The sequence below is a fragment of the Salvia splendens genome, chromosome 17 (genome assembly GCF_004379255.2).
Source record: "Salvia splendens isolate huo1 chromosome 17, SspV2, whole genome shotgun sequence".
Lineage (NCBI taxonomy): Eukaryota > Viridiplantae > Streptophyta > Magnoliopsida > Lamiales > Lamiaceae > Salvia > Salvia splendens.
Window position 1 is genome coordinate 25,953,415 of NC_056048.1, and position 21,415 is coordinate 25,974,829.

At 37.9% G+C, this 21,415-nt stretch overlaps 2 protein-coding genes and 1 pseudogene across 3 annotated transcripts; 1 reads left to right on the forward strand and 2 right to left on the reverse strand.

Annotated features, from left to right (window-relative positions):
* Nucleotides 1-5: 5 nt before the first annotated feature.
* Nucleotides 6-1,281, reverse strand: LOC121773845 (protein MAIN-LIKE 1-like). Its single transcript, XM_042170761.1, has 2 exons — nt 1,076-1,281; nt 6-515 (listed from the first exon to the last, which is right to left on the reverse strand). Exon 2 carries the CDS (start codon nt 506-508, stop codon nt 14-16), a length of 495 nt encoding a protein of 164 aa, XP_042026695.1. The 5' UTR covers nt 509-515; nt 1,076-1,281; the 3' UTR covers nt 6-13.
* A 1,250-nt stretch (nt 1,282-2,531) lies between these two features.
* Nucleotides 2,532-4,991, forward strand: LOC121774539 (annotated as a pseudogene).
* Nucleotides 4,992-8,777: 3,786 nt separating this feature from the next.
* On the reverse strand, nt 8,778-21,369 carry LOC121774152 ((-)-5-epieremophilene synthase STPS3-like). 2 transcript variants are annotated; one of them, XM_042171065.1, is made up of 7 exons: nt 21,236-21,369; nt 10,891-11,164; nt 10,430-10,802; nt 10,128-10,346; nt 9,630-9,768; nt 9,291-9,536; nt 8,778-9,221 (listed from the first exon to the last, which is right to left on the reverse strand). In XM_042171065.1, the coding sequence occupies exons 1-7, from the start codon at nt 21,335-21,337 to the stop codon at nt 8,922-8,924; spliced, it is 1,653 nt and encodes a 550-aa protein (XP_042026999.1). In that variant the 5' UTR covers nt 21,338-21,369; the 3' UTR covers nt 8,778-8,921. The 2 variants fall into 2 exon arrangements, with proteins under 2 accessions (XP_042026999.1, XP_042027000.1); XM_042171066.1 differs by lacking the exon at nt 21,236-21,369 and adding an exon at nt 11,349-12,188.
* Between the last annotated feature and the right edge of the window lie 46 nt (nt 21,370-21,415).

The following is a 21,415-nucleotide window of genomic DNA, read 5'->3' on the forward strand; positions in this document are numbered from 1 at the left end:
ACAGTTGATTTGATTAGCTTGTCTGCTTCCAGTTCAATTCTTTTAGATCAACTGCATCTGGAATAAAGCCAAGAAAATCCAAACAAACATCCTTCCAATAGTTGACATCCTTACTGGGGATGTAACCCGTCAGAGGCTCACCGTCAGTTTTGAGGCCCCATAAGACCTCCACGTCCTCTAAGCTCACAGTCGCTTCACCAACTGGAAAGTGAAACGTGTGAGTCTCTGGCCTCCAACGTTCAATCAAAGCGGTGATAAGATGGTGGTCAATGTCTTTCGGTTGACCACACCTCAACATCCCGCCGAACCCCATCTCATCTATAACCGCCAAAACACGAGGATTTATGGGAACATCCCATATGATTCCTTCGTATCTTCTACACCGTACGTCTTCCGATGGCACTCCTGCCCATATGTTATTAGAGACGTGTTGTCTCTGCAGATATAATACGGAGGGGTCCTCAGGACCACATAAGAGCCGACGACGAGAAGTTGAAGAAGATGCCATAAATCACCTACACAACATTCATATTCCAAATTAAACAACAAACAAACCTAAACAAATTCAATAATTACAAACAATTTAATACAATATCACAAAATGGAACACCTATATCAAACAATTCACAATACACAACTTCAACATCATAACACAATTCACCTACACATCATAACACAATTCACCTACACAAAAGTAACAGTTCAAATAAACAATATACATCAATTTTCCACCAATTCAACTTACCCAATTTTAGTTTAACCAACCTAACAATTTCAATTTCAACCTAACAATGTACACAAAATTAACATTTCAAACTAAAAAAAGACATTAACCAAAACCCACATAAACCAAATCAATTTGCCCAATTTTTAAGCTATCAAACCCTACGATTTTGGTTTATAATCAAATTTATACACAAATTCACTTAACCCAAACAATCGAACATAATAATCAACACTACCGTCATACAAATAATCCATATGCACAATATTTCAACTCAAATCGCAACACATTACAAACCCTAGCTAAGTATCCAACAATTACTCTAATAATGTAAAAGATAAGCATACTAACCGAATAAATTGGACGAATTTGGGGAAAACTAGCACCGATTGATGAATGGAGGGCGAAATCACAAAGACACGGACGAATTTGCGAAGGATTTGGCCGCTGCTAGAGAAAATCGCGAAGTGGGTATGTGAGGTTAATTTTTCGCGACTGTCTGCTGCTATTATATGCTTCTGAACAAAGACGCCAATGGTGTTGGCGTCTTTTAGTAAAGACGCCGATCAGGTTGGCGTGTTTAACGTTAAACACGCCAATGAACTTGGCGTTTTATTTAGTAAAGACGCCATCAAGATTGGCGTGTTCAAATTTAAGTATTTTGGTTAAAAATACAAGCAGAATACGGTGCCATTGTAAAACGCCAACTATGTTGGCGTTTTACAGTATAGACACGCCAATCTCAATGGCGTTTTTACTTATAAACACGCCAACTTCATCGGCGTTTTTCCCATAAATGGAATTGATAACAAAATGGGTACATTTGCGTTATTTTAAAGGCCAAGTGGCCTATATACGCGACTTCCTCTACTATACACATTCATACTATAAATATGTTTGCTCTGACCTATATATAATTATCCAAGATTCTAGTATTATATGTTTGTCTAGGTATGATTATTATGATCCATTAGGATCTTTATCATATATTCTCATCTAATTCTTTCATCTGATAAAACGAAGTCTCCGAACTATTGGTTTTATTTAGTTTGATCATATTTTCTCGTGTAGTAATTTCTTTAGTTTAATTTCTTTGCCTATGGATAAACTAAAACGAAGTCTCCGAGTTATTGGTTTTATTTAGTTTGATCATATTTTCTCGTGTAGTAATTTCTTTAGTTTAATTTCTTTATCTATGGATAAACTAAATTGACAATGCTGTTTACGCGGCTGCCCCCACACTCCGGCCCGACATCTTGTGAGGGGGTTCAATCAGGGTACGCTGTAGCCCGTTAAGGGGGAGACCTTAACCCACTGGTTGTCAGAAGCTCATCTCCCAAGGCCTTACACTTTGCCTGAGAGATAGAAGTAACTACACGACAACAACGAGATTTGAACCCAGGCTCATTGCAGCAAGACCTGCCCCTCCGTTGCCCTGCGGGCACTAATAATTTTGATTATTTAGTCAGTAATTGAATGATTTGTTGAGTCGATGAAATCAAAGCCTTTATTTATCCATTTTATTTAAGATTTATTAATTTCAAAAAGCATTATAATTGTTTATCTAGTACAATAAATTGGTTAATGACTTAATGTTGCAATACTTAGATTTATATCACTAGTCTATAATATATGATACGCACACATGTACCCTTAGCTTGCAACAATGCTAATAAAAAGTGCTTATCACAAACAGAGAAATTAACTTTTCTCTGCCTATATATATACATGGGCAATGGCTTCATGTTTAAGAACTACACTTTCCAAACCTCTTGTCTTCTTGTTTCTGATTTGCAGATTTTCATAAATGGCGGCTCATCGGCCGGAGTCTAAATTCGCCCCCAGCTTGTGGGGTGATCAGTTCATCAATTACATTTCTGACTCCAAGGTATGTAATATGTACAATCTCTACAACTTTAATTTTCACTTTACTTGTATATTTATTATAGATTCATTTATAATTAATTTGGTATTAATTGTAGGTCTTAGAAAAAATACTCCAAGATAGTTGAAGTGATGAACTATGATGTTAGAAGTCTGCTAACAGCTCCACAAACTAAAATGATAGACACCATGAATCTAATTGACACACTCGAGCGCCTAGGCGTTTCGTATCATTTGAAAACGAGATCGAAGAGAAGCTGCAACAATATTTCCATCTCAATACGAATTATCACGATGATGAAGCCTATGATTTGTTCACTGTTGCTCTCCATTTTCGATTGTTCAGGCAGCATGGCCACCATATATCTACTGGTAAATATTAGTGTATTCAATATACCTTTCTTGATTTAATTAGGCTATAAATAATACTAATATGATTTTATTGAAGCAGAAATATTTGGTAAATGGATGGATGAGAAGGGGAATTTCAAAGAGAGTATTAAGAGTGACGCGAAGGGTTTGCTGAGTTTGTATGAAGCTTCATATCTTCGAACGCGTGGAGAAGCCATACTAGAGTATGTGCCTTCTTTTACTACGGCCACTCTCAAATCAATGATGCCAAACCTCGGATCACCCCTCAAGAAGCAAGTTGAGCGTGCCCTCGTGCAGCCCTTGCACTTTGGGACTCCTAGAATTGAAGCACGAAGTTACATTGCCGTGTATGAAGAAGAAGAGCACAAAAACGAAACCCTAATCAAGTTTGCCAAATTAGACTATAACCTATTGCAAATGCTGCATAAAGAGGAGCTCCGGCAATTCTCAAGGTAACATAATTTTGAACCAATAGATGTGTAGTGTTAATACTAATTAGAAATATTCTTGATTTTGTATACATAGGTGGTGGAGAGAATTAGGACTTATGTCGAAACTTCCTTATACAAGAGATAGGATAGTGGAGTGTTTCTTTTGGGCTATGGCAGTGCACCATGAGCCACTATATTCTCGTGCCCGTGCAACTCTTGCCATGAGCGTTGCGATTGCAACTGTGTTAGATGACACGTACGATGCTTATGGCACGATTGAGGAACTTGAGGTTTTCACCAAGGCAATACATAGGTAACATCGAAAAACATGAGAGAGTTTTGCTAGCTTGCATAGCTATTGTACTTAAGTTTGCCGTATCGTGAACTTAAGCTCACCGTTCATGGTTTGAGCCTTTACCTCTTATAAGAAAAAAAACAAGTTTTGTTATCGATTTTCTTATAGTATTTATTTCTTTACTAGTTTCAATCCATTAATTTCTCCTGGTTTCATTTCATCATACCAAGCTTGTACAACATAAACATGCAAGTATTATTAATTGTTAGCTTATAAGGTGGGATTATGGAGAAATCTCTCGACTCCCCGAGTACATGAGACCTATTTATAAAGATATCTTGGAACTCTACAATCCATACGAGGAAGAATTGGCTAAGGAAGGAAGATCCTACGCATCATACCACGCCATAGAGAGAGTATGATTCGTGTTATAAGAAACTTTTTTTTATTACTATTACTGTTATGAAAATGTGTATTCTTACCAACTTTGATATGATATGATTCATAGCTAAAGGAATTGGCAAGAGGCTACTTTGAAGAGGCGAAGTGGTTCTTAGAGGGTAACTTGCCACCATTTGAGGAATACCTAAAGCTTGGTCAAATTACGAGCACCTACGATTATCTGGTCACCTCTTCTTTTCTGGGAATAGGATCTACTCGAAAGGAAGACTTCGAGTGGCTAAGCAAGAAGCCTAAAATACTTGTTTCCACACTCATAATAGGTCGCTTACTTGATGAAATAGGTTCTTATGAGGTACACATATTCATACAAATATATTCTTTTTTGATTAGGGGTGATTTTTTAGAACTGTTTGTGGCGTTTAGTTTGAGACGAAGAGAGGTATTCTTTTTTGATTAGGGGTGATTTTTTAGAACTGTTTGTGGCGTTTAGTTTGAGACGAAGAGAGGTCAACTTGCTATTGGGATTGAAAGCTACATGAAGGATAATGGTGTGACAAAAGAAGAGGCGATGGACAAATTTATGGAATTATGTACGAATGCATGGATAGATAACAACGAGGAGATGCTAAGGCCGTCTTGTTATAAATCTAGGGATCTTCTTATGCATAGCCTGAACCTGAACCGCGTAACCTATGCTGCTTACAAAGACAAAGAAGATGGATACACTCAACCGGAAAAGGTTTTGAAGCCTCATATTGTTGGCATGCTGGTCGATGCATTAGAAGTTTAGTCATTTCCAATAATATATATGTATATTAGGTATGTAATTCTATTTTGTTATTGTTATGTTATCTCTACTTTGTCGTAGAGAGACTTTGATGTATGGTTCCTTTCAATAATCTGTTTGCAATAAAAATTAAATAGTCCAGATTTTCCAAAAACCAGCAATAGTTGGATCCTCTTATAAAAGAATATCACATTAATTTAGCAATTCCCACATTTTTTTATCCCATGTTGCATATATAGATAATTGCAAATTTCCTACACTAGTAAATTTTACCATTTCCATGAATTTCCATGAGCTGAATTTGGTTTATATTCTATTAATATTGATAAGTGACAATAGATGCAATAGAAAATGTTACTCAACAATACAATGGACGACTAGAGTTTTTAAAAAACCATTAGAGCATATGATCATCATTAGAAAATGGAGTAGAAAATGTCACGACCGCCCTTCTAGGGTAATTAAATGCGGCGATCGTGACCTAACAGGACTTAAATGTAACCAAATAAAAGGGCTAGGGTTTTATAAAAAGGGGTTTGACCAAAGAAATAAATGAACAATAAATCAAGAGAAAAGAGGGTCAGGGTGACGCTTTGACAGATGGACCAAAGGAGAAAACAATTATAATCATTGGTATTCAAAATAACAAGGGTTCAACGTACTCCAAAACGTATCATGTCTTTAGATTCTAAACGAAACTTAAAATAGTGTCAAGATCAAACAGTAAGTAAAACAGGTTTCAGTGGAAACATCCAAGAGAAGAGTGAAGTTATGTGTGAAGACACAACGACACTCACAGATCAAAGATAAACAATTCATTCTTCAATTAACTTGCTCAACACCACCATACTCTCGACGCCGCTCAACCTGCACATAAGGAAAACACATACAGGGCTGAGTACTATAAAGATACTCAGTGGACTTATGCCGAAAACATTTTCATCAAAATTATTATTTATCATGTCATACATAAGTAACCATCGGGGTTTAGCTTTAGAAAGGCCCGAGGCACTCAAAATCATTTCCCATTGTAAAAGTCGACTGATCAGTCATTTTCCCATAGACGTTAGCCATATCTGCTCATACATGATAAGGAATGCGGCCGCAAACCAGGTCACTAGACCGGCCAGCCCGTACGCTAGCACGTGTCTACCATAGGTGTACACTAGTCCAAGTAGGGTTTGCGGCCCTACGAGGACCCGAATTCGATTTAGATAATAATGACATAAAGCCATATCAGATAGGCACGTTAAAATCAAACCAGGCATGATAAACACAGTTTCATCTCCATCGATAAAATATTTAGGACATCGTCCTTATTTAAAAGAAAGCTCACCTCGCTTGTTTAGATAACACAATACACAACTCAAAGCAACCCTCGTTCCTTGTGCTCACGTACACACGGCAACCCTTTTCAACACCACAATACAATCAGCCTTTCATCACAAAAATTATCATGCATGCCCTAACGTTCCTTCCATCGTCTCTTTACTTTACCCATCCCAAACGTTCATCAACACAAGGAAACACACCATAGCTTACATCAACGAAAAACACATCACTTCATCATAGAATGATTTCCTTAACACATATGCATCATGTATATCATTCAAAACTTAACAACATAGATTATTTTCGTGTGATAGAAATCTGGCAGAACAGCGCAGTCATTTTGTAAAAATCATTAAAAATTCATCCAACCTCCGTTGGGGCTGAAATATTACCACAATACAGTAGACACATCAAATATCATCCAGTTAAAATTTCACATCAAAATCACATCTTTAGGTCGGTCAAATCAAAAACGAAACTCACTGGACGAGAATACAATTTCTGGCAGAACTGCGCAGTCAACTTTAAAAATTCATTACAATTTCATCTTTCGTCCAAAAAGGCTGAATCTACACACAACACAGAAGACACCTTGAAGTGTACTCAGTTAAAAATTCGAACCAAAATAAGGTCGTTTGGTCAGTCAAACATACGTTGGAAACTACTGTCCGAATACCACAGTTTTCATGCTTCACAATTTCGAATTAGGGTTAATCAAATATTCATCCAAACACATATATTCATGCTTCAAAAGACCTCACAATCATGTTCTCATATATTCACATAGCATTCACCACAAATCATCCCCAAGTTCATTCATATACCACCATAAACGCATATACATAATTTTCTCTCATGAAACCATCAATCCCACCCGATTAATTCTTAGATCTACAATCTCTACGCTCCTTAAATGCATGAGGGAATCAAAATCAAGGTTTCAATGGAGAGGATGAGGAAAGAAATTTGATTATACCTTTCTTGATCAAAAGCAACGGTGGAAACAAAGTATAATCTTGATTCTTCAACAATTCTTGAGGCTTCAACTTAAATTCTTCTCGAAGGATGAAGAATTTATGGAGAAATATAGAAGAATAATTGGGAGGCTGAGGGAGAGAAAATGGCGTGAGGGAGGGAGAGAGGAGGCATGTAGTGTAGTGGTTTAGGTTTAGGGTTTTCCCCTTATTTATAGAGTTTAAGAATAAAATATCCCACAATTAAATAAAGATTTGGGAGAATATGAGGGAGTGGAGAAATAGACGTGAATTTGGGGGGAGGAATATTTCGAAATCTTGGCTATTCACTTAGCCTATGATTTAATTTGGTATTTTCACGGAGTGGAATAAAATAATACGGAGCAGGAAATTAATAATAATCCTTCCAAAACATAGGGAATTAGGCGTGTAATTGGGTTCCTCCCATAAGGAAAAATTTCCAAATCTTTAATAGAATAAGGTAAGGTAAGATTTGCTAGGATATTCCAATTCATTCATGGAAAGAAATAATTAGGGGATCAATTAATATAGTGGAATAATTTCCTCCTCCCATAGTTAGGGAAATTTCGAAACCTCCCTTGGAGTTGCATAGGGATCGATTTTTTTCTCATGAAGAAATAAAGTAATTGGGCTTTGGATTTAATTTGGATGATTATCCCAAACAAATAATTAAATCCAAGAAAATAGAATTCCTCTCCAATAATTAATAGTGGTCGAAAATTCTAAATAAAAAGGGCAAGATGAAAATTGATGATCCTATTTAATCTCACTCACCCTTAGGAAAATAATTCACCACAATATATTTCACCCCGCATCAAATATTCAAACATCCATGTCATAAATTCAATGAAGTTGACTCCGTCAACCCAAAATCATAACTACGAACCAAAATTAGGTCACCAAAGAAATCACATAACAATTCGTCATTTAATTCAAGACATTAAAAGAAATAAATGCAAACATCTTAGGGTTCGAAAATTAGGATTCAAAAAGTGGGGCGTTACAGAGAATGCCCCATTATACACAAAAATATACACACAATATCAAATTTTCAAGAAATACAATATACTATGATTTTGATGATCTAGCTGGTGGAATGGCGATTATCGAGCAACAAACAGCAAGATCCAAAGATCAGAACTTTTGATAGTATAATAATTTTCTTTCTAGGAAATGGTTGCCAAATTTTATTTTTATTTTCCATCATAGAGGCTTCAGTCGGCTTGGCTGGTTGTAAAAATAGAGCAAATAAAAACCAAAATAACTTCATTTAGTACATGTCTTCGCCACGTAATGTGTTATATCAATTTAAGATATGTATGTGCCGTATCAATAATGCCATACACTTAGGCTATCGAAAAATTTCACCATAGATATTGCATACAATGTTAAATCTCAAGGTTTCCTTACTGATTCTAAAATTTATAGGAAACTCTAAAATTTAATGAAACTTCACGATATTTCTGACAATTTAACCCAGTAATACATTTGCACAGAACTGAGCTTAATATTACAAATGGACATGGGTATAAACGACATTCAGAACTCAGTATATTTCTTCGACAACATCTATATATTCTCTCCAAATATGTATAGTAAGCCATCATTGTTACACCTTTTATTGCCGTAAATAACATACATAACACCACTATATATATATGGTACAACCATTCTGACTGTTACATATTATTCGAAATGACTAAACCTCAAATGCATCGACCAACAAAGCAAGGATAAGAGGCTTCAAAACCTTTTCGGGTTGAGTGTATCCATCTTCTTTGTCTTTGTAAGTAATATATGTTACACGGTCAAAATTGAGGATATGTGTAAGAAGATCCCTAGATTTATAACAAGACAGCCTTAGCATCTCCTCGTTGCTATCTCTCCATGCGTTCGTACATAATTCCATAAATTTGGCCATTGCTTCTTCTTTTGTCACACCATTTTCTTTCATGTAGCTTTCAACTCCAATAGCAAGTTGACCTCTCTTCGTCTCAAACTAAACACCACAAATAGTATTAAAAAACTATTCCCTAATAGAAAGGTATAGAGATATGTATATGCATACCTCATAAGAACCTATGTCATCGAGTAAGCGACCTTTTATGAGTGTGGCAACATATATTTTAGGCTTCTCGCTTAGCCACTCGAAGTCTTCCTTTCCAATAGATCCTATTCCCATAAATAAAGAGGGGATCGCATAACCGTAGGTGCTGGTAATGAGACCAATCTTTAGATATTCCTCAAATGATGGCAAGTTACCCTCTAAGAACCACTTCGCCTCTTCAAAGTAGCCCCTTGCCAATTCCTTTACCTATGGATCATATCATATCAAATTTGGTAACAATACACACTTTTGTAAGAGTAATAGTAATAAAATTTTCCTTATACATAACACAGATCATACTCCTTCTATGGCGTAGTGTGATGCATAGGATCGTCCTTCCTTGGCCAATTCTTCATCAAATGGAATGTAGAGTTCCAAGATAGCTTTATAGAGAGGTCTCATGTACTCGGGGAGTTGAGAGATTTCTCCATCATCCCACCTTATAAGCAAGCAAATAATAAGATTTGCATGGTTAAGTTGTACATGCTTGGTATCATGATGAAGTGAAACGAGGGGAAATTATTGGAATGAAAGTAGTCAAGAAATGAGTATAGGGAAAATATAACAAACCATTCATGACTTGAAGGTAGAAAAAAATAAATAACAAAACTTGGATTATTCTTTACTTGATATGTAGGATGAGGTGATCAAATCTGATTAAAATTGTGAAATCATAAAATGAAGAAGACATCATGACTAATACCATGGGTTAATTTGGGGAAAGAATGATTATTCCAAATCTAGTAGAAATGTTGATTCCAAATGAAATGACGATTAAAGCACGTTCTAAGATTTTACCTCTGTATTGCCTCGGTGAAAACCTCAAGTTCCTCAATCGTACCATAAGCATCGTATGTGTCGTCTATTACAGATGAGATCACAATGCTCTTGGCGAGCATGGTACGGGCACGAGAATATTGTGGCTCATGGTGCACTGACAGAGCCCAAAAGTAACACTCTACCATCCTATCTCTTGCATAAGGAAGTTTCGACATAAGCCCTAATTCTTTCCACCACCTATATATATAAATAAAGATTATTTGTAATTAGTATTAATAACTACACATCTAATGGCCTTTTTTAATTGAGAATTAGGTTACCTTGAGACTTGCTGGAGCTCCTCTCTGTGCAGAATCTGCAATAGGTTATAGTCTAATTTGGCAAACTTGATTAGGGCTTCGTTTTTGTGCTCTTCTTCTTCATACACCTCGATGTAACTTCTTGCTTCAAGTCTAGGTACCCCCAAGTGCAAGGGCTGCACGAGGGCATGTTCAACTTGCTTCTTGAGGGGTGATTCGAGGTTTGGCACAATTGATTTGAGGGCGGCTGTAGTAAAAGCAAGTGCCTCGTCTAGTATGGTTTCTCCATGTGTTCGAACATAAAAAGCTTCATACAAACTCAGCATACCCTTCGCGTCGCTCTTAATGCTCTCTTTGAAATCCCCATTAACATCCCTCCATTTACCAAATATTTCTGCTTCATAAAAGTCATATATATTGTTATTTATAACCAAATTAAAGCAAGAAAAGTATATATGATACACTTATATAGTTATATATACCATTAGATATAGGGTGACCGTGCTGCCTGAACAATCGAAAATGGAGAGCAACAGTGTACAAATCATAGGATTCATCTTCGTGATAATTCGTATTGAGATTGAAAAAGTGTTGCAGTTTATCTTCGATCTCGTCTTCAAAGTGATAGGAAATGCCAAGTCGCTCGAGTGTGTCGATCAGATGCATGGTGTCTATCATTTTGGTTTGAGGAGCCGTTAGAAGATTTCGAACTTCACTTTTCATCACTTCAACTGTCTTGGAGTATTTTTCTACGACCTACAATGCCAAATAATAATAAATGACAATCACATTATCTACCTGAAAGAAAATTTGGAAAAGAAAATGCATGAATCTTGTTATACTATATCACTTGTTACAAACAATTAAGAAGTCATTTAAAATATTAACATATCAAAAGATAGAGTGATACGACACAAGGAACTGTGCTCAAAGAGCGCACCTCATAGAAGATGCAAGGGGTACCCGTGACGAGAGCCAAGGCACGAGGTCTCCACGAAGGAGTCTCCAATCTCGTCCAAAAGGTGTTGCAAGAAGAATCGTCAAAGCCCGGTGTCGAACTAACCGCGAAGATCACGCTTTTGGCTGCTGAAAAGAGCACAGTGGGATCATCCGATCAAGCAAATCGAGAGAGCCCAAATTATGCCCGACAAGCGATGGGGAGTAAGTCGAGGGAGTTCAGAAGGAAATGGGTCAGAAGGAATTCGAGCAAAAAAGCAACAAAAAGTGTTCAAACTGGTCAAGAGGCTACGTCTAGGAGACAGACTGATGAAGAAGCCGCCAATTGATCAAGGAGGACAAATGGCTCGCTGACATGGCAAGTTGTACGAGAAAAACAGAAGATTCAAGAAGAAGTTGAGGATATAAATGCAAATTGGTCAGTAAACCACACCACAGAGTCAGGAAGCTGCTTTAGAAATTCCGAAGGCAGAAATGTTAAATCATTGAAGGATGTAACCCTAGGGATTTGGGCCAAACCTCCCTATAAACAGATGATACGCTTGGATTTTGCACTGTTTTAAGGCCATTATTTGGTGTGTTTTGAGTGTCAAAGTTGCATTACATGTCCATAAATTGCATACTTTATCTATTTTGGTATTTTGATGTATATTGTGACAAATGTGCAAAATAGAGCCTTAAAAGATAGCTAAAATTCGAAGTTAGAAATCTGGAACTTTCAAGAGGTCCAGCGGTCCACTGCAACATAGCCAGCGACTGCTGAACAAGTAGCGGTCCGCTTCGGGAAAGTTGTGCTGAAATAAGGAATACGCCCAGCGACTGCTGGGGTGTGCGCAACGACCGCTCCAGGAGATCCAGTAGCTACAGGACGATTGTCAGCGACCGTTGAAACAAAGTGCAGCGGCCGCTGATTAAGAGACAGAAGCTACGGAACATTGCACAGCGACCGCTGGCAAGGTTCAGCGGCCCGCTGGGAAAACACGGCGCACGGATTTGACCTACTTTCTTCCCATGATTTACCATACTGTGCTGAATATTTTCCATAATTATGATACACGAAAATTAGGCTATATATGCCCCCTCAAGCTTAATCATTAATGATCTTCTTTTTGCTGCATAATTCCAGAGTATTTGAGAGTTTTACATTGTTCATCAAGTTTAATGGTTTTGAAGAAGGATTCAAGAGAAGATCAAGGCTACAAGGATTCAACCTTTGGGTTTTATTACTTTAGTTCTTATGTTTCCATTTTTCCTAAAAACTATGTCTTTAGATTATTCTTTCATGTGTAACTAAATTCATAAAATTCTAGGGATGTGTTAGTAACGACTCTGGTTATACTGTTGAAGTTTGATCGGAGATAGCACCGGAGATTAAGATCTTGTGCGTGATTGAAAGAGTATTGAAATCTTGAAGAAGAATTTTATTGATTGAAAAATGAGCAACTCACACGAACAAACTCAGCTTTTGCCTCTTTTAACTACTGTTACAAAAACTAACGGCTATTAACAAAAAACTAATCCTATGGCTAGGATTCAATCTTCTTCATCTCACAAAACGGACGGCTGCTGAGACTTCAGCTTAGTTGAGCTAGTTGCAACTTCCTTTTCTTCTAACTCCTTCATCAATTGCAACTAAGCAATTAACTACTTACAAATCTCCACCTTCATTGCTTAGCTGAATTGTTGTTGCCTCTGCATACCAACCAACTTCAAGCAAAGCTCAAATTTCTCTCTTGCCAACGGCTTTGTCAGCATATCCGCAGGGTTCTCTGCAGTATCAACTTTGAACAGCCTGACCCTTCCTTTCTCCACCTCTTCCCACACAAAATGTAGCCAAACATCTATGTGTTTGCTACGTTCATGAAACACCTGGTGCTTCGCCAAACTCAGTGCACCATTGTTGTCACACCCAATGGGAATAGCCTGCTGCTCCACCCCAAAGTCTGCAGCCATTCCTCTTAACCAAAAGCTCTCTTTGACAGCCGAAGTGAGGGCAATATACTCGGCCTCAGTGGTGGATAATGCCACCACATCTTGCATGGCCGACTTCCAACTTATTGCTGCACCCTACATGGTAAATATATACCCAGACTGAGATCTCCTTGTATCAACATTCCCTGCGAAGTCACTGTCGCAAAATCCCATCAGCACATCAGCCTCAGATTCAATATTAGCCTTGAATAGAATCCCAACATCTCCAGCTCCCTTTAGGTATCTTAGTATCCATCTTAAAGCTAGCCAATGTTCCTTTCCATGATTGCTCATGAATCTACTTGTGCAGCTGATTGCTTGGGCCACATCTGGTCTGGTCCCAATCATTGCATACATCACACTTCCCACAATGTTTGCATACGGGATAGCTTGCATTTCCAGCCTTTCTTCCTCAGTCTTTGGTACTTGCTCCATTGACAGCCTAAAGTGTTGAGCCAATGGAGTACTTGTTGCTTTGGTATCTTCCATCCTGAACTTCTTGATGATTCTGGAGACATAGTCAACCTGGTTCAGCCATAACTCTCCCCTTTCTCTATTTCTGACTATGTTCATGCCCAAGATCCGCTTAGCTCCACCCAAGTCTTTCATGTCAAAAGCAGACCCCAGATCATTTTTCACCTTCTGCACCTCTTGTTGAGAGGCTCCTGCCACCAACATATCATCCACGTACAGAAGTAAATAAGCAACAGCAACACCTTTCCTCTTCTTTATGTATACGCATTCATCATACTTGGACCTCACAAACCCATTCTTGAAAACATGGTCATCAAATTTTTTATGCCATTGCCTACTAGCTTGCTTGAGACCATATATGCTCTTCTTGAGCAAACACACCTAGTCTTCCATCCCTGGCTTGATGAACCCCTCAGGCTGAGACATGTAAATAGTTTCCTCCAAGTCTCCATGCAAGAATGCGGTTCTTACATCCAATTGCTCAAGTTCCCAGTTCATCCTTGCCACCACAGCCAAGAGAATCCTAATTGATGTGTGCTTGACCACAGGTGAGAACACCTCATTGTAGTCCACCCCATATTCCTGTGTGAACCCTCTGGCCACTAACCTAGCCTTGAATCTTATTTGTTCATTATCAGCGGACTCAATCTTTTTCTTGAAAAGCCATTTGCAGCTGACTAACTTTCTGCCCTCCAGCTTGTCTACTAGGATCCAAGTCCCATTTTTGATGAGGGAATCAATCTCCTCAATCATAGCCTTCAACCATCTGTCCTTTTCCTTGCAATTCATGGCCTCTTTATAAGAACCAGGCTCTGCAAAGTCTATTTCTTCTGCCACACAGAGAGCAAAGTACAACATCTCTGAATCTGCAAATCTGCTTGGTGGTCTTACATTCTGCCTTCTTGTCCTGTCTCTTGCTAGTTGATAATCTCTCAGGTTAGTTTCTCCAGCTACAGTTACTGGAGCATCTTCATCAGAGCCTTCAGATTCTGAGGAGTCAACCATTCCTCCAACCTCAACACCAGCACCAGGTCCAGAACTTTCAGCATTTTCAGATGGCTTTTCTGCTTTCTTGAAGGGCAGCTCAGTCTCAGTGAACACAACATCTCTGCTCACAAGTACCTTCTGCATTCCGGGCTCCAAGCACCAGAGTCTATAGCCTTTTACCCCAGATTGATAGCCCAACATCACACATCTTAAGGCTCTTGCATCTAATTTGGTTTGCTTCATATAGGCATATGCTTTGCACCCAAAAATCTTGAGTTGTGAGTAGTCTCCATAACTTCCATACCATCTCAAGTTCGGAGTATCACTATTAATGCTAGAGGAAGGGCATTTATTTAGCAATTTGACAGCAGTGGACACAGCCTCTGCCCAAAACCTTTTCTCCATACCCGAGGTGAACAACATGCATCTTACCCTCTCCATAATAGTTCTATTAGCCCGCTCTGCTACACCATTCTGCTGGGGATTCAAGGGAACGGTTCTATGTCTCTTAATGCCCCTAGACTGACAAAAGCTCTCAAACTCTTTAGATAGGAACTCCAAGCCGTTGTCAGTCCTTAAGCACTTGACTACACAGCCCTTTTCTTTCTCCACAGTTAGACACCATTCCCTAAACTTGGAGAAAGCCTCTGACTTCTCCTTTAGTATGTAAACCCACATCTTTCTAGAGTAGTCATCTATCACTGTCATGTAATATCTCCCCCCCCAACAGATAATACAGGAGAAGGCCCCCACAAGTCGCTATGCACATAGTCAAGTGGGGCAGTCGAGGTGTGTTTACCTTTCTGATATGGAAGCTTCTTGGCTTTGCCCAGGATGCATTCTTCACATGGCTTGTTGGATCTTTCTTCAGATCCTTGAATCACATCCCTTTTCATCAGTTCTTCAATGCTCCCATCAGCTGGATGCCCAAGCCTTAAATGCCAAAGCTCCACAGACCCTTAATTGGCTGTATTTGCCTGAGCAGCAGCTCTGATAGCAGATCCACATAGATAGTACAAGCTATCATTCCTTTTGCCTCTAAACACCAAACTTCCATTTCTCCTGACCTCCATTACCCCATCAACAGAACCAAAAGAGCAACCCTTCTTTTCAAGGGACCCCAAAGATATCATATTACGTTTTACTTCAGGTATGTATCTGACATCACTCAAGATCATAGTGGAGTTATCCTCAAGCTTGAATCGAACACTTCCAATTCCTGTAACCTGACACACTTGGTTGTTGCCCAACACCACAGTCCCTTGTGCCTCTGAAATCTCATCAAATAACTCAACACTAGGACACATGTGAAAACTACATCCGGAATCAAGAATCCATGATCCTACTCCCGGCCATTCCATCACATTCAAGGCATGGGTGGTCTCTTGCTCCTCAACACAATCAGAGCTGGGCTTGGGGTTGTCACCTTCTTGGGCTTGCTTCCGCTTCCAAGTGAAGCAATCTTTCTTGAGATGCCCCGGCTTCTTGCACCAATGGCAAGAGCGTGTCTCTTTCTGGCCGCTCCCACCAAACTTGGGGGCTTCCTTGTCCTTCTTGAATCCCCTTTTTCCCTTGAACTTTTTGATAGTCAAGCTCTCGGGGACAACTTCAGTTCCTTGGTCCCCATTTCTCTGCAATTCCTTTGATCTGAGGGCCGACTGAACCTGCAGCAGAGTCACAGTCCCCTCCCTTCCAAACAGAATCGCATCCCACATCTGATCGTATGCTTTAGGCAGGGCATTCAATAGGAGTATGGCCTTATCCTCTTTTCCGATGGTGACGTCGATGTTCTCAAGATCATCGATTGCCTTTCCGAAATCTTCCAATTGCTCCAAAATATTCTTCTCTTCACTAAAATGGTATGAATACAGTCGCTGCTTCATAAAAAGTCGATTGGCAAGCGATTTTGTCATGTACAACTTCTCGCACTTCTCAAGAATTCCGATCGCCGTAGTCTCCTTTGAAACTTCTCGCAAGACCTTGTCTCCGAGAGATAACACTACCACGCTATGCGCTTTAGCAAGAACCTCCGCTCGCTTCTGTTTTGATCTCTCGTCGAGAACTACCTCCGGATCGTCTTTGTTGAGTGCATCCGCCAACCCTTGCTGGATTAGCAACGCCTTGATCTTCATCCTCCACAAACCGAAATCATTTTTTTCGGTAAATTTTTCTGCTTCTAATCGCGAAGCCATTGAAATCGATTTTAGGGCTCGATCGATTCACCACTAGAGCTCTCATTCTCAACGCCTCTCCGCCTTCCCACAGACGGCGCCACTTGTTGAAGTTTGATCGGAGATAGCACCGGAGATTAAGATCTTGTGCGTGATTGAAAGAGTATTGAAATCTTGAAGAAGAATTTTATTGATTGAAAAATGAGCAACTCACACGAACAAACTCGGCTTTTGCCTCTTTTAACTACTGTTACAAAAACTAACGGCTATTAACAAAAAGTAATCCTATGGCTAGGATTCAATCTTCTTCATCTCACAAAACGGACGGCTGCTGAGACTTCAGCTTAGTTGAGCTGGTTGCAGCTTCCTTTTCTTCTAACTCCTTCATCAATTGCAACTAAGCAATTAACTACTTACATATACAATTCATATTTATTTAATATTCGTTTTCTTCATTACTTCGCTTCTAATCTAAGTGTTGGATAATTGCGTCACGTTTGAGTGATCTATTGACTTGCTACATAATCGTGAGAGAAGGTTGGCGAGTTAGAAGAGCTTAGTTGACACTACAACTAACTTCCTTTAAAACGACACTGTTAGTTGAGAGTGAAGACATCTTGAGGGTCTAATTGAGCTTTTAGGAGTTACAAATCTAGGATTGACATCCCTAGTGTCTGTAATCTACTTTGTGCCACATGGGCAATACTTATGTGACTTGTTCTAGTGAAGTATGAACTGTGCTAGAGTGTTGTAGTTGGAATTTGTATAACCAACTGCGAAAGCACATCCCTGAAATTCCCTTATCTCATTTATTTTCTCTCTGTGATTTATTTGCAATCTTTGGTTACTTTCGTTTTTACAAGTTTTTATTTTCAAAAATTCAAAATCTTTTGTTTTTCCAAATAGTAGAAGACGCTTAGCAGAAGGTAGCCAATTTGTGATAGTTTCCCTATGTTCGATATCCGGTACTGACCATTAGCTATACTAAATATACTTTATATACTTGCAGGTTTATTAGTGCTAATAAAAAGTGCATCAATAGAGGATCTTACCGAAGAAGAAGCAACGCTTAACACTACAATCTTCTTAGTTTAGTTTAGTTAGAAAGCTCTCCAAGGTTCTTAACGCCACCACTCTCTTAGTTTAGATTAATTTTGCTCCAAACTTTCCTTAGTTTAGCTTAATTCCAGCTTGTTCCAGCAGTTCTTAGGTAGCTTGTTGAAGATACCATCGTTTATTTTCAGTTCTTGCAAATTTTAGTTTCAAATCTCAAGTGTTATGAAGTGTTTGAACATCTTAGCTTTAGAAACTATTTTGTATTTGATGCTTTGATTAAATCTTGTTGTTTTCGAAGTTGAATCTCGTGTTTCCACTGTTGGATATTGTTTAAATTCTTGCATTATGGAAGTTTTAGTTAGATCTCGTGCCGATGCCTCTTATTTATGCTTGTTGGGTGCTTTTCGCAATTGTTAGCTTAGACATTTTGATCCATGCTGTTTACGTGCTTTCCTGTTGACCAGTTAGCGTAGATCTACTTTCTAGTGCAGATTTCGTGTTTCCGTACATTTTTCGATCATGCTTTATTTGTTCGCATTTTAGTTCATCCACGGTGTTTTTAAGCTCTAATTTATGTAGATAGATGAGGAAGATGAAGTAGAAAATCGCAATAAAATCTGAAAAGTATCTTAGGTTTAATTGTTTTTATCTTTATATGGTGTTACTTTTCTAGTCTGCAGGTCAGATAAAGTAGTGGTCCTTTTTCACTTTTTCAGCAGCATACCCATTTTAGGAAAGTTTTTAGCTTGGTTAGTAAGTTTCAATTGTTATTTTTGTTGCTTTCATGTTGTATTAAATAAAATGATCAAAAATATTTTCATGTTTTATTTTCTTTCCATACCTCCATAGTCTAAATGGTCAGTTAATTACAATTCATTTTTGTCTCCCAAGTCCAGTTGTTAGTTTTACATTCCAGTCAAGTAGTTAAAATTAACCCACTCAATAGTTGCGTGATAGCAGCCAACCTTTCCCAGAACATCATGTTCACACAAACAACTCCCGATAGCCATCCATCTCAGTGGGATCAATCCTTACTCTCCTATACTAGCCAATAGAAGTGGGTTAAGGTTTTGAAAACGCTTGGATTGCACGTCCAACGACACGAGACTAGGTCTAGAGATTCACCACGACCAACGTAGAGAGTCTACTTGACCAGTCTGTGTTTTAATATATAAACGCGCGTGCAAAAGAAGCGAGTTTCCGTATGCATCAATGGTAGTGTAATCATTGAGTAATCAGTTATTTAGATCAATGAAATTTACCTAGGGGTTGTCTCCATATTTTTGGTTAAGGTCTTATGGTTTTAATCTTAGTTATTCATGATGTAAATCAAATAATGTTAATTTTACTCCAATATTTCTCTTAATTTTTATATTAAATCATATGTCAATTAATCATTAAAGTAATTATTATTTAGTAGTTGATATATGTGTGTAAGTTGGAGAAATACGTATTGTACAAAGTGTAAGTTAGAGTTTTATTTGTTTTGGTCAGCAATTATACATGTGGGACCAGCAATGAATTAAAAAAATAATAATAAAGTGGTTGAGGATTTGGAGGAAAGAAGGAGTGACTTGGGCAAGAAGAAAAAAGAAAAGATATAAAAGAGATGGAGAAAGGCAGCAGTGGGGGACGGCACTTTTGAGAGCAGACACACGGAGAGAAGAAATTAGATACTTCCATTGAGCAATTGAGGGGACTGTTCTGGAGGAATTCAGCGTGAGAAAGAGAGAAGAGAAAGGAGAAAATTCCATTCATCATCAACTCCAAATTTACTCCATGGTTTCTAGGGTTTTATCTCCATTTATCATTGTTCTTGGTTTAATTATGTTAGGCTAAGAATCTTGTGTTACTCCAAACACGTAGTATGACAAGTTAATTTCGTGATTTATTCTATGCTCGTTTTTATCTCATGTTCGTTATTACTACTTATTTAATTGAATGAATTTATTACTTTAGGTGCATCTTTAGTGATAATTCTATAGTCTTGATTTAATGTCTCTTTAGCTTAAATTTGGATGGATTGTGATGGTAATGAATTAACAATTGGAATTGTTTAGATGACAACTTGATAATGGATTTTGATCTTAATTGCAATTGTACTTTGAGTAAGTGCTTAGCTATTCTTTGACTAGTTGATGCGTAGCATGTTTAGTGCTTGCATGGTGAATAATTTTAAATTGTCCCGAACGTATGAGATAGAATTGAATGCATAGGATTAATCCGTTTTCTGTTTACAAGTGTTTGGAGTAACAATTGTCTCACTTGTGTTAATTTGAATTCAACTTTATTTTTCATTATTTTTAGAAAACAAAATTCAAACAAAAACCTTCATCTTTACTGTTGTTTTTATTTATTTGGAGTTAAACGAACTTACCTTCCATGTGGATCGACACCTTAAATTACTACACAAGAAGCTGTACTCTTGCAGTGAAGTGGTAATATTAGGGATAATTTAGTGAACTTGAGTGCATATCTATTCTGACTTAAAAAGACCTAAAATTACACACCAATTCATTATTTACACATTCTTCTATTTCTTATCTTCCATCCAATTCATGTTTGGGGTCTAGTTTTTGTGGCTAGATCCACCTTATCTTTGTTTGATTTTGTGTTTACTTGGTAGATCAACACTTGTGGCATAATCCTTGGGTAAAACATATGGATCCAATCTCAAAGATCTTTATCATAGAGCCTATTTAGCCTATAAATCTTACTTCAATTAGTTGGTACAATTGATGTGAAACATTAGAGTCCACAACAATTGACCCTAGTTTAAGGTTAGGGTTGATAATTTATAACCCAAAAAAACCATAACACTGAAATACTCCCTCTGTCGACCATTTAAAGAACTTTTGTCATTTTAGATTGTCCACGATTTATGAAACCATTTACTTTATTCCACTTTTTAGTATGCGGATCCCACATTCCACCAACTTTTTACACTCATAATCCAATATAACACTAATACTTTAAATGAGTCTCGCATTCCACTTACTTTCACCTTTACTTTTCTTCACAAAATTAAATAATTTCTTAAAACTTGTGTCAAATTAAAAGGGGTTCTTTAAATGATGAACGGAGGGAGTAGCATGGTAAGTTTATAGTTGGCCCAACCGAGACAAATAAGCTTGATTGACATCCCTATTTATTCCACCTTGGTACGAAAAGTGAAAATAAATAAGTGTATATATGCAGATTATATACATACCTTGGAGTCAGAAATGTGATTGATGAAGTGATCACCCCACAAGCTAGGTGGGAACTTTGACTCAGGGCGATGATAGAAACTATTGGAGTTTAGAGCCGCCATTACAAATCTAGAACAACAAAATATGATTTCAGAGAAGCAAATTGTGTTATAGTTGAAGTGTTGAACAAGAATCCATGT

What these genes read in the sequence shown, in the direction of transcription:
- LOC121773845 (XM_042170761.1), bottom strand. Translation starts at nt 508, where the DNA reads ATGGCATCTTCTTCAACTTCTCGTCGTCGGCTCTTATGTGGTCCTGAG.
- LOC121774152 (XM_042171065.1), bottom strand. Translation starts at nt 21,337, where the DNA reads ATGGCGGCTCTAAACTCCAATAGTTTCTATCATCGCCCTGAGTCAAAG. An exon ending in GAGCTCCAGCAAGTCTCAAG is followed by an intron (nt 10,347 to 10,429) that starts GTAACCTAATTC and finishes TTATATATATAG; the next exon opens with GTGGTGGAAAGAATTAGGGC. An exon ending in CACACTACGCCATAGAAGGA is followed by an intron (nt 9,537 to 9,629) that starts GTATGATCTGTG and finishes TATGATCCATAG; the next exon opens with GTAAAGGAATTGGCAAGGGG.